Source organism: Lontra canadensis, unplaced genomic scaffold (assembly GCF_010015895.1).
Source record: "Lontra canadensis isolate GAN:19392208 unplaced genomic scaffold, GSC_riverotter_1.0 scaffold3, whole genome shotgun sequence".
In the NCBI taxonomy this organism is placed as follows: Eukaryota; Metazoa; Chordata; class Mammalia; order Carnivora; family Mustelidae; genus Lontra; species Lontra canadensis.
This window is the reverse complement of record NW_022630997.1, coordinates 30677802-30690490: the sequence shown is the minus strand read 5'-3', so window position 1 is coordinate 30690490 and position 12689 is coordinate 30677802. Positions and strand designations below refer to the sequence as shown.

Sequence of the window (12689 nt, the reverse complement as noted above, 5' to 3'; positions counted from 1 at the left end):
CAGACAATTTTAAATAACTAAGATCAAAGCTAAAGGCTTCAGTGGAAAAGTGGACAACATGCATAAACAAATGGGAAATTTCATCAGAGATAAGGAAACCACAAAACCATGCAGAAATCCTAAAAATGAAAAACACTAAAATAGAAATTAAAAAATGCTATCAATGTGCTTATCTATAGGCTTGATACAGAAAAGAAAAGGAATCCACAAACTTAAAAATAGGTCAATAGGCATTACTCAAACTGAAAGAGAAAAAGAGTCGGGGAAGACACAGAAGACAAATTCTGAGAGTTCATTAGCAGCACACCTGCACCATAAGAAATGTTCAAGGAAAATCTTTAGGTGGAAAGAATATATCAAAGAACAGGAAACTGGATCTACACACAGAAATAAAGAGTTCTAAATATTCCATAAATGTAGCTAAATATAAAATTCATTTTCCCTTTATTTTCACTTCTCTGGTGAAATATAAAGATAAAGAAAAATAAACTGAAAACAATTAGCATGATGGTAGAGTTGAAAGATGGTAGATATAAACACAAGCAATCTATATATACCCTAATTTTAAAAAAACAGAAATTGGGAGATTGGGTGAAAAAGCAAGACCCAACCATACAATGCCCACAAGAAACCACTTTATATACAAAAATGTAGGCAAGTTAAAAGTAAAGGGATGGAAAAATACATACAATGGGAGCACAAATCAAAAGAAGCTGGAGTGGCTACATTAATAGTAGAAAATATGTCAACAACAAAGTAGACTTCAGACCAAGAACATTACCAAGATTAAAAAGGTCATTACTGGAAAAAGGGGGATGAATAAGGTAAATAAGGAGAACTTTTAGAGCAATAAAACTATTCCATTTGACACTATAATGGTGGACACATGTCATTACGCATTTGTCCCAACCCACAGAATTTACAGCACCAATAGTGAACCCTAATGTAAATTATGGATTCCAGGTGATAATATGTCAATGTAGGTTCATCCATTGTCACAAATATACCACTCTTGTGGGGAATACTGATGGTGGGGAGACTACGCATATGTGAAGGCAGTGAAGATATGGGAAATCTCTGTATCCTCTGCCTAATTTTGCTACAAACTTAAAACTTCTCTAAAAATTAAACCTAATTATAAAAATTACTAATGATAAAGGGATCAATCACAGAGAAGACATAACAATGCTAAATGTGTATGCACTTAAAAGAATTCCAAAATACATGAAGTAAGAACTGACAGTCCTAAAATTAGAAAGAAAATTTACAATTATAACTGAAGACTTCACTCACAAATCAATGGAACAAGTACACAGAAATTCAGGAAGGACAGAAAAGAACTGAACAACTTGATTTAACTGACCTTTATCAAACATTCTGTCCAACAACGTTATAAAAATTCTTCTCAAGTGCACGTGGAAACTTCACTAGGTAGATCATATTCTAGGTCAAAAATCATATCTTAACAAATTAAAAAGAATTAATATAAATTAAGCCCTTGGACCATACTGAGATTAAACTAAAAATCAATGACATATCTGGGTAATCTTCGAATATTAAGAAAGTCCAAAGCAGAGTTGCAAGCGGGCGAGCAGAAGGCAGTTGGAATGAGAGAATGGAGCGATGCCTAAATCAAAGGAACTTGTTTCTTCAAACTCTTCTTGGCAGCGTTTCTGACAGCGAGGTTGACAAAAAGTTAAAGAGGAAAAAGCAAGTTACTCCAGAAAAACCTGAGAAGAACCAAAAGGCTGGTGAAATTTCAAGAGCCCTGTCATCCTCTAAGCAGAGCCACAGTAGCAGAGATGGTAACATGTTCCAGATTGGAAAAATGAGGTATGTCAGTGTTTAGGACCTTAAAGGGAAAGTCCTAACGATATTAGAGAATATTGGATGGATGCAGAAGATGAAATGAAACCTGGAAGAAAAGGTATTTATTTGAATCCCAAGCAATGGAGCCAGCTGAAGGAACAGATTTCCGACACTGATACTGTAAAAAAAACTGTAAAATCAGAGCCATATGAAACCTGTATTGTCCTATTGTTTTAATCTGTCTTTTTACATTGGCATTTGTCTTCTAAATGTTGTTTCCCAAGCTATTGTGTATTTGGATTGCAGAACAATTTGTAAGATGAATACTTTCTTTTATGTGCATTATTAAAAGTGTTGGGTGAAGCTAATTGTCAACTTTACTAAGGAGGATTGCTTTGTGCCTGCCACTTAGTGCAAATAAAATCAAGTAATAAAAAAAAGAGAGAGAGAGAAAGTTCAAAGTGTATTTCTACATAACCTATGGATCAAAGAAGTCACAAGAGAAATTAGAGAATACTTAAAAAAAAAAAAAAACAGACCTTAGAATAGATTTATGTTTATCAAAAAAATAGCAGGAAGTACAGAGGGTTCCCATATATCCCTTGCTATAGTTTCCTCTATTATTGACATTTTGTATGAGAATAGAACATTTGTTAGAGTTAACAAATCAATATTAATACATTATTATTAACTGAAGTCCATATTTCATTCAGATTTTCTTAGGTTTTCCTTAATATCCTTTTACTGTTCCAGGATCCCGTCTAGGAGTCCTTCCTGCCTTTAGCTCTCATGTCTCCTTAGGCTCCCCTTGGCTGTGAAGCTTTCTCAGACTTTCCCTGTGTTTGATGACCTTGGCAGTTTGAGGAGTAATAATCAAATATATTCTAGGATGCCCCTCTACTGGAATTTGTTTGATGTTTTTCTCATGATTAGCCTACGGTTATCAGTTTTGGGGAAGATCACAGAGGTAAAGTGCCATATTCATCACAATATATCAAGGGTACCTACTATCAACATGATTGATTATTATTGATGTTGACCTTAATCACCTGCTGTAGCTGTGTATCATGTTTCCCTACTATAAAGTTACTCTTTTTACCCCTCTTTCCGTACTGTACTCTTTCCATACTGTACTTTTTAGAAAAAAAAAATCACTATGTACAACCCACACCTAAGGGGTGGGGAGTTTTGCTCCATTTACTTTAGAGTGGAATATCAACACAATTTACTTGGAATTCTTCTTCATGGGAGTTTTGCTTCTTCTCCCCATTTATTTACATATTCAATTATTTGTTTATATTAGTATGGACTCACAGATATTTATTTTATATTTTGAGTTATAATCCAATGCTACATTGCATAGGTGCTCAAAATTTTCCAGCTCTGGCCAACAGAAATGAGAAAGTATTGTAAACTGAATGTAAATAAAAGCACATCAAAATTTCGGGAATATTGCTAAAGCAGTATTATTCACAGCAAGAGCTGTTGTATTAAATGCTTATATTAGGTCAGAAGAAAGGAACTTATATCAGTGAAGAAATCAATCAAATCAATAGGAAAAAATACTAAAAATAATAGTGAAACCAAAAGCTAGTTCATGGAAAAGATCAATAAAAAGTCAAATACCATGTGGTTTCACTCATAGGTGGAATTTAAGAAACAAAACAAGGAAGTAAAGAGACAAAATAACAAAACTCTTGAATAGAAAGCACAAACTGGTGGTGTCCAGAGGATGGATGCTGAAATAGATGAAGGTGCTTAAGAAGGACAAACTTCCAGGTACAAAACAAGTAAGTTATGGAGATAAAAAGTAAGCATAAGGCATATAGTTCAATAAGACAGTAATAACGTGTGGAGACAGATAGTGACTATACTTATTGTTGTGAGCACTGAGTAATATACAGAACTGCTGAATCACTGTATTGTACACCTGAAACTAATATAACATTGTATATTAAGTATACTTCAATTAAAAATAATAAAAATAAATAAAGTAGCATTGAATTTAAAAATTTAATAAATCTCTAACCAAACTGATTAAAAATAAAAGAAAAAACACACTTTACCAAATCAAGAATAAAAGAGAGGGCATCAATTCAGATATTATAGATATTGGAAAGTTAATAAGGGAACATAATGAACAATTCTAGTTCCATAAATCAGACAACTTATATGAATGAGACAAACTGCCAAAGCTCATCAAAGAGAGAGATGATCTAATAGTCCTTTATCAGTTAAAAACACTGAAGACTGCTATAAGCTGAGTTGTGTCCTCCCTAGAATTTTATGTTGAAGTCCTAACCTCTAATAACCCAAAATACGACTGTATCTGGAGATAGAATTTTTAAAGAGATAACAAAATTAATGAGATTATTTGGGTATACCCTAACCCAATATGACTAGTGTCCTTATGAAAAAAGATAATGGGATCCAGATACCACACAGGGAGAAGATGGCCATCTGTAAGCCAAGAAGAGAGGCCTCAGAAGAAATCAAAACTGCCAACACCTTGATCTTGGACTCTAGCCTCCAGAATTGTGAGAAAATAAATTTCTGTTGTGTAAGCCAATCAGTCACTAGTTTGACTAGCCAATCAGTCACTTTGTTATGAAAGCCCTAGAAAATGAATACAAATATGTATTTTAAAATTTTACAAACACATTCCAAGACCAGATGGTTTCACTGAATTCTACCAAACATTTAAGAGAGCAATAATAACAATTTTGTACAGACTCTTCCAGAATATAAAATAGGAGGAAACACTTCTAAACTAATTTTATGAGGGCAATTTTACCCAGACACCCAAACCAGAAAAAGACATTACAAAAAAGAAAACCACAAATCAAGATCTATCATGAGCATAAATGTAAAAATTCTCAATAAAATACTAGCAAATCAAATCAAACAACATATAAAAAGGATAATACACAAAGTTGGGCTTATCCCAGGAATACTAAGAAGGTTCAACATTTGAAAATCAACCACAGCAACAGACCGTAACTCACCATATCAACAGACAAAAGAAGAAAACTATGTGATCATCTTGGTAGATACAGAAAAAACACTGAAAAAAAAAAAAAAAACTCAACATGCATTCATAATGAAAACTTTCAGGAAATTAAAACTGGAAAGAATTTCCTTAATATGACAAAAGACATCCACAAAAATCCTACAACTAACATTATACTTAATGATGAAAAACAAAATGTTTCCCCCCCAAAATGAAGTTTGCTCTTACCAAAGGTCCCAGCTAGTGCAATAAGTTAAGAAAAAGAAATGAAAAGCATATACATTAGAAAAGTTAAAAAATAAAACTCTGAAAAGAAGGGCCATCTGTACCCCAATGTTCATAGCAGCAATGGCCATGGTCGCCAAACTGTGGAAAGAACCAAGATGCCCTTCAACGGACGAATGGATAAGGAAGATGTGGTCCATATACACTATGGAGTATTATGCCTCCATCAGAAAGGAGGAATACCCAACTTTTGTATCAACATGGACGGGACTGGAAGAGATTCTGCTGAGTGAAATAAGTCAACCAGAGTCAATTATCATTTGGTTTCACTTATTTGTGGAGTATAGGAAATAACGCAGAGGACATGGGGAGATGGAGGGGAGGATGGAGTTGAGGGAAATTGGAGGGGGAGATGAACCATGAGAGACTATGGACTCTGAAAAACAATCTGAGAGTTTTGAAGGGGCAGGGGATGGGAAGTTGGGTGAGCCTGGTGGTGGATATTATGGAGGGCACGTATTGCATGGAGCACTGGTGTGGTGCATAAACAAGGAATTCTGGAAGACTGAAAAGAAATTTTAAAAGTAAAAAATTTATAAAAAAATAAAACTGTGTCTATTCACAGATAACATGAGTGTCTACATAGGCGAATTCCAAAAAAGAATATACAAAACACCCCTAGAATTACGAGTGAATTTAATAAGGTAAAAGGATATAAGGACAATGTAAAAAAAAATTAATCATATTCCTATATACCAGCAATGAATGATGGAAGTTAAAGTATTTTTTTTATTTTTTTTTCAAGATTTTATTTATTTATTTGAGAGAGAAAGTGAGAGCAAGAGAGAGTGAGAAAGCCCAGAGGGAGAGGGAGAAGCAGACTCCCCACTGAGCAGAGAGCCTGATGTAGGGCCTGATCCCAGGACCCTGAGATCATGACCTGAGCCACCCAGATCCCAAAAGTATTTTTAAAGTCCCCTTAATAATAGACCAAAACACAGAAGATACTTAGATAAAACCTTAACAAAATATATACAAGATTTTTATGTTTAAAACTATGAAACGCTAATTACTGATGAAAGAAATCAAAGCAGGCCTAAACAGAGTAAGAAATGCTTCCGTCAGGGAACACAATAATGATCCCACTGAATTAGAAGTTGAGAATGCCACTAGGCCATTTTAGGTTCCTCATCTTTACTGAATTAACAGGCAAAGATGGGTTACTATATTGCTTGATACAACTAATTCTAATTATCAAGGGGAAATTGGGTTTCTGTTAAATAGTAGGGGTAAGAAGGAATATGCCTAGAATACCAGTGAACTAGACTGCCCTTACAGTAATTAGTCAATGGAAATCTATAATAATTAAATTTAGAGAAGACTGTTACTTAGCTTAGACCTTTCAAGGATGAAGGTGTGTCATCCTACCAGACAAGGAACCACAACCAACTGCGGTGCTTGCTGAGGTCAAAGAGAATATGGAATGGGTAGAAGGCAGTTCTACCAGATATAATCTTGCAACCAGTTGCATAAATGAGGATGTAATAGTTATGAGTAAATCTTCCTTTTTCAATATAAATATCTGATTTTATATATATAGATATATATTTATCATATACATTTAAATTCATAATTTATCTAAATATTTTTGTTTTCTTTTACAGAATATTAAAAGGGAGTATTAATCAGCTGAAGAAGAAAGACATCACTCAAAGACCAAAAAGGAGATTTTTTATATCCTTTTTTGAGGACAGGGTGAGAGTGTGTTTTCAGTTGCCCATAGGTTAAATGTATGATCACAAATAGAAGAATAATGATTTTATTTGGAGATTAGGTATGTTTAAAGAGATGCATATGTGTGTCAAGTTAACAAAAGATGGACTGTGGTCACTTTGCAATATGTTAACATGGCTAGGCTGAACTACTTCTCCAAGAATTCTATTTCCCAAATGTTTCCAGTTAAGATGGTTGATAAGAGAGGTTCTTATGTAAGATTTTGGAAGGTGAACCTGAAGCAATAGTCATTTTGTAATTCACACACACAATACCTGATCTCCAGACACACCTCATTCTTCACATAGAAGGAAAAACTTAGTGTCATAAAATGCCAATTCATTTCCCAAATGAATATAAATGTCATGCCACTCTCATCTGAATTTCAAAAGGGTTTACATGGGTATACATGCACCCCGATGTTTGTAGCAACATTATCAACAACAGCCAAATTATGGGAAGAGCCAAATGTGTACCGACTGATGAATGGATAGAGAAGATGTGGTACACACACACACACACACACACACACACACACACACACAATGGAATGTTACTTGGCCACCTTAAAAAGAAAGAAATCTTGCCATCTGCAAGGAAGTGGATGGAGCTAGAGAGGATGATGCTAACAGAAATAAGTCAGTGAGTGAAAGACAAATACCGTATGATTTCACTCACATGTGGAATTTAAGAAACAAAACAAAAGAACATGGGGTGGGGGGAAGGAGCAACAAACTGAGAAGTAGACTCTTAACCATGTAAAACAAACTGAGGGTTATTGGAGGGAAGGTGGGGGCGGGGGTGGGTTATATAGGTGATGGGTATTAAGGAGAGCATTTCTTGTGATGTGCTGTGTTTTATGTAACTGATGAGTCACTAAATTCTACAACTGAAACAAATATTACACTGCATGTTAACTAACAAGAATTTAAATAAAAATTTGGGGAAAGAAAAAAACAAAAAAACAAAAGGGTTTATGAGAATGAACAAAATAATTTAAAACGCCATATGTAGCAATAGCCCAAACAGCCTGTAAAATTTTTTGATTGCAGTATAATTGACGTACAGTATCCTATTAGTTTTAGGAGTAGAGTGATTTGGTATGTTTACATATTATGAGATAATCCCCATAATAAGTCTATTTACCATCTGTCACCGACGTTATTACAATATTATCGCCTACATTCCCTATGCTTTATATTACATCCAATGATCTGTTTATTACTGGAAGTCTGCAACTCTTAATACCCTTTACATTCATTTTTTTTAGAAATTAAGGGAAGATTTATCTTTCTAGATATTACTTACAACTGCTATAATCACAACAGAATAATATGTCCACAGGAACAAACAAGACAATCAGTGGGAAAGTTTGGAGAACAGAAAAGGATCCAAACATTTTTGGGAATTTAATACGTGATAAACATATATTTAAATTTAATTGGGAAAGTGGCTTAGTGAATGGTGCTGGTATAATTGTCTAGTCCATTTTCTACATGTCTACTGTACTTAGCAATTAACAGCAGACAGATTAATGACCTAGGTAAAACTGAATGAATGAATGAATGAATGAATGAAAATTCTGGGAGAAATTTAAGAGAGTATTTGCACATTCTTCTAGTAAAGGACTTTCTAAACACTCTAGAAACCCACAATGGTTATGAAGGTTTTCTTTCTTAGGTATGGAGCAGGAGAAGAATTTATATTTATCAGACAGACAAGATGTTAGGATTTCCAAAATGTAAAGAGTTCCTACAAAATAATAAGACAAAAATGGTAAAGGGTACAAATATGCAAACGAAAGAGGCTAATAAACAAGATACTCGTTCTCATTAGCCATCAGGCCAATGTGAATTACAGTAACAAGGAACTGCTATTTTTAATTCATCAGACTGGCAAAAGTTGGGAAAAGGGTTATCTAGTGGTGATAAAACTATGGGAAATTGGACCCTTCAAAACAGCTAGAGCAAGAATAAATTGCTCTAACCTCTGGAAAGGAGTCTGATATTATCTATTAAATACAAAATGAATATAAATCTTGACTTACCAAGGGAATCTAACAACAAAAAAAGCACTGGTACATAGGAAATATGTATAAGAATACATGTTACAGATTATTAATGGGAAAAAAAAATCAACTGGAGAATGGCTTAATTTATAGGAGTTCCATAAGATGGAAAAGAATTCAGATTAAAAAAACTTAATATCTTGCTGAAGGCTGAATGTGGCCTAATGTGAGAGCATGGAATTTTGGGAAGCCACAGATACTAGAGAGTTTGCAACACCCTTGCAGACTCAACAGGCCTCCAACCGATGCTCATAAAAAAAAAAAGAAAAAAGAAAAAAGAAAGGAAAGAAAAAGAAATGACACAGAGTTGGAAATGGAAGGAATCCCTCAGTGGCACAGGCTTAGAGAAGAGTTACTGCCACTGTGGAAAATGTATAAAGCCCCATTTGGATCTACCGTCTCCCCAGAGAAAAGTCTTCAGCTGAAGGAGGACGAGCAGCAAACTCTGTTGTGCACAGGGGAAGAACCAATGCAGTTAGAAATAGCTAAAGAAAAACACTCCCCTCCGGGAGGAAAGGCAGGAAATGGTCCTGAGCTCAGGACCCTAATACCGATACTATCATCAGTGTCCTACCACTAAGCAAGGAACAGGAAACTTCTCCCACAGTAAGCCTGCCAAAAATACAAAGCGGAATTGGAATGTCACAGCGAGGAGAGATAGCATCACGGACAAAACTCTCTCCCCTGACAACCAGGAACAGAGAACCTGCCAAAGGCTGAGACTGGACTGTGACCACAAAGAACTCCGCCCTCCTGTGCAGGCCAGCCAGTACCAGGCTACCACTAGAGCATGAGTGTGGGGAAGAGCCCTTCTGAACCACAGGTACACCAGGAAGGCTTAAAATAAGGACGGAACAGGAATGTGTAGAGAAACCCTCTAGCATTGCAGTTGCCACCCTAGGCACAATTTAAATCTTGACACATTTTTAAGTCAAAAGTTCACGTAGGTAATGACAGCAACACAAAACCAAAATCCAACCCATGTCCCAAACATGCTAAATCAAGAACCTACACTAATGGCCTAGCAGTGGAACAGGCATGACTATTTCCAGGCATAAATTCTACTTACCTCAGTCTCTACTTTTCTACACCCCAAATCAATACCCTACTAAACTTTACAAGACATACAAGAAGCAGCAGCAGCAATGACAAAATACATCAAAAAAACCAAGGCAATTCTACAGGAAAAAACTTAGATATGACCCATGTGTTAAAATCATGAGAGAGGGAATTCTAAATAACTATGATTAATATAGTTTAAGCTCTTATGGAAAAAGTGGACAAACTATGAACAGATAGGGAATTTGAACAGAGATGGAAACTACAAGATAAAGTCAAATGTAAGTTTTCTCACTAGAAAACTTTGTAAGATGGGCACCTGGGTGGCTCAGTCTGCCTTCAGCTCATGTCCTGACCTCAGGGTCCTGGAATCAGGCCCCACATAGGGCTCCCTGCTCAGCCAGAAGCCTGCTTCTTCCACTGCCTCTGCCCCTCCCCCCCACTCATGCTGGCTTGCGAGTGCACGCTCTCTCAAATAAATAAATAAATAAATACTCCGTAGGAGAGCTAAAGAATGTTTTCAAATGGGCTTATTTGTTAGTAGACTAACAAAGCTGAGGAAAGAGTAAATAAATTTGCAGATGAGTTGGTAAAAATTACCTTAAACAGAAACACAAAGAAAAAAGAGTAGGAGGAGAAAAGATAAAATGCATACAGGTACAGCCCTTTTGGAAAACAGTCTATCAGTTATAGACTTATGACTCAGAAATCCCACTCCTAGATATATTTACTTTAAAGAAATGGAAACGTAGATTTACACAAAAACAGTATGTGAATGTTTGTAGTGCTTTTATACATAATTGTCAAAATGTGGAAACACCCAAAGGTCCCTCAACTGCTGAATGTATAAACAAACTGATATAGCCATACAATGGAATGCTATTTAGGAAAAAAAAATTAAATACCAATAAAAACAACGGTGGAAACAAATACCAAGCACTGCTCTAAGTGAAAGAAGTGGCACTTGAAAGGCACATATTTGTGATTCCGTTTATATGACACTTCGGAAAAGACAAAGCTAACAAGAACAAGATCAGATTACTGGTTGCCAGGCACCGGCAGTGGGGTGAGGGAAGACCAACAACGAAAGACTGACGACGAAAGACCGACTACAAGAAAGATGGAAGAATGAAGGAAATGCATCTTGATGGTGATAGTAGACCTTTGTCTATAACCTCACAGAACTCCATGCTAAAAGGATGAATTTTACCATATGTAAATTATACTTTAGTATTTAATAAGTATTTTCTTGTAAACTATTTTTGTGTCAGACCGTATATTAATAATTAGAGTGTGAGATTGCCCTAATTAGATTTGACATTTTCCAAATTTAAAAGTCATTAGAGAAGATTTTGATGCTCAATCTAATGTTGAAATGCATGTTCTCTATAATTCTCTCTCTTTTTTTAAGATTTTATTTATTTATTCGACAGAGAGAGATCACAAGTAGGCAGAGAGGCAGGCAGAGAGAGAGGAGGAAGCAGGGTCCCTGCCCAGCAGAGAGCCCGATGCAGGGCTCGATTCCAGGACCCTGAGATCATGACCTGAGTGGAAGGCAGAGGCTTAACTCACTGAGCCATTCAGGAGCCCCCAGGGTTTTTTGAAGTATGGGATTCCCCAACCTCACACACAAATTTTACATATATAGAAATTTAAATGTTATTTTATAATTTTTATAACTTATATATGTATAAATCTAGATATGTTCGTGGTTATATTTCTGTTTACATTACGTACAGATGTAAATACATATACACACAAAATTTTTAATATTCTTCAGTATTATGATTTATTTTTTATACACATTTGTATTTTCTTTTTTCCTTACAACATATGACTATGTGTCATCAAAAAACATTCCTATTTTATTTATAAAGTATATACTGTGCAACAAATTAAAATTAAGAAAATGAGGAAGCCAGATCATAATGCAAGTCTACACAAATCTCTAATTCCTAGTATAAGAAAATATAAATAGCTCATTTCATTAAGCTGACATTGTTTGATATATTAAAATACTCAAAGAAAGGGAGAAATTTACCCTTACGAAGGTGGGGTGTGGAGCATTTTCTTCATTCTTAAAAAAAAAAAAAAAAATCCTAGGAAACCATGCTTTCCCCATCTAAAAAAGTTTTTCCCAGCTCTTTCCTGCATTCATATTAGAAATGTCTTCATTCCTACCTCTGAAATATAGCCTCTTCAAGAATGTGCTAATAGCAATAGGATGATGTCGTACCGGCAAGCTGAGGCGGGACAGTGTGGGATGGTCCTGGAAGCTCTTCGTCCTCACTGCTCCACTTGTCTCTGAGAAACAAGCCACCGGTGGCCAGTGTGCCCTCACTCTCACTAGAAAAGAAATTCACGTATTTGTTCATGGTTTCAAAGAATATGTAAATTTATGAAAGACTCTCTGGTAATCTGTATTAATTAATGTGTTGACACTCAACTCCACTTTAGTTCAGCTACGTACTTCTGTCGTCCACCCCTGAAGAGGGCCCACTTCCACAGAGATCATGCCCAAGTCCCAATGTCTGATCACAAACTCCCATCTCTTCCCACATTTGCCTGGCTTGCAAACTAGGCATGTTGGATCAACTAATGTCTTTTACCTCGGCTGCAGGAAGAAAGTACTGAGGCCACCGGGGTCTCTGATATCAACAGAAAGCCATCTGGAAAACATGGGCAGGTTTCGGTCTAGCTTCCTCTATCTTTTTTCCATGGCAGCTAATTCTGAACCACCATCCT

General features: G+C 35.7%; 1 protein-coding gene and 1 pseudogene across 6 annotated transcripts in view; one reads left to right on the top strand and one right to left on the bottom strand.

Annotated features, from left to right (window-relative positions):
• PTPN20 (protein tyrosine phosphatase non-receptor type 20) overlaps positions 1 to 12689 on the bottom strand; it is a 98174-nt gene that overhangs the window by 37555 nt on the left and 47930 nt on the right. For all 6 annotated transcript variants that reach the window (XM_032838095.1, XM_032838103.1, XM_032838079.1 and 3 more), the window contains one exon: positions 12181 to 12290. In XM_032838095.1, coding sequence (XP_032693986.1) covers positions 12181 to 12290 — 110 coding nt within the window. The remainder of the gene's footprint in view (positions 1 to 12180; positions 12291 to 12689) is intronic.
• On the top strand, positions 1624 to 2046 carry LOC116879752 (annotated as a pseudogene).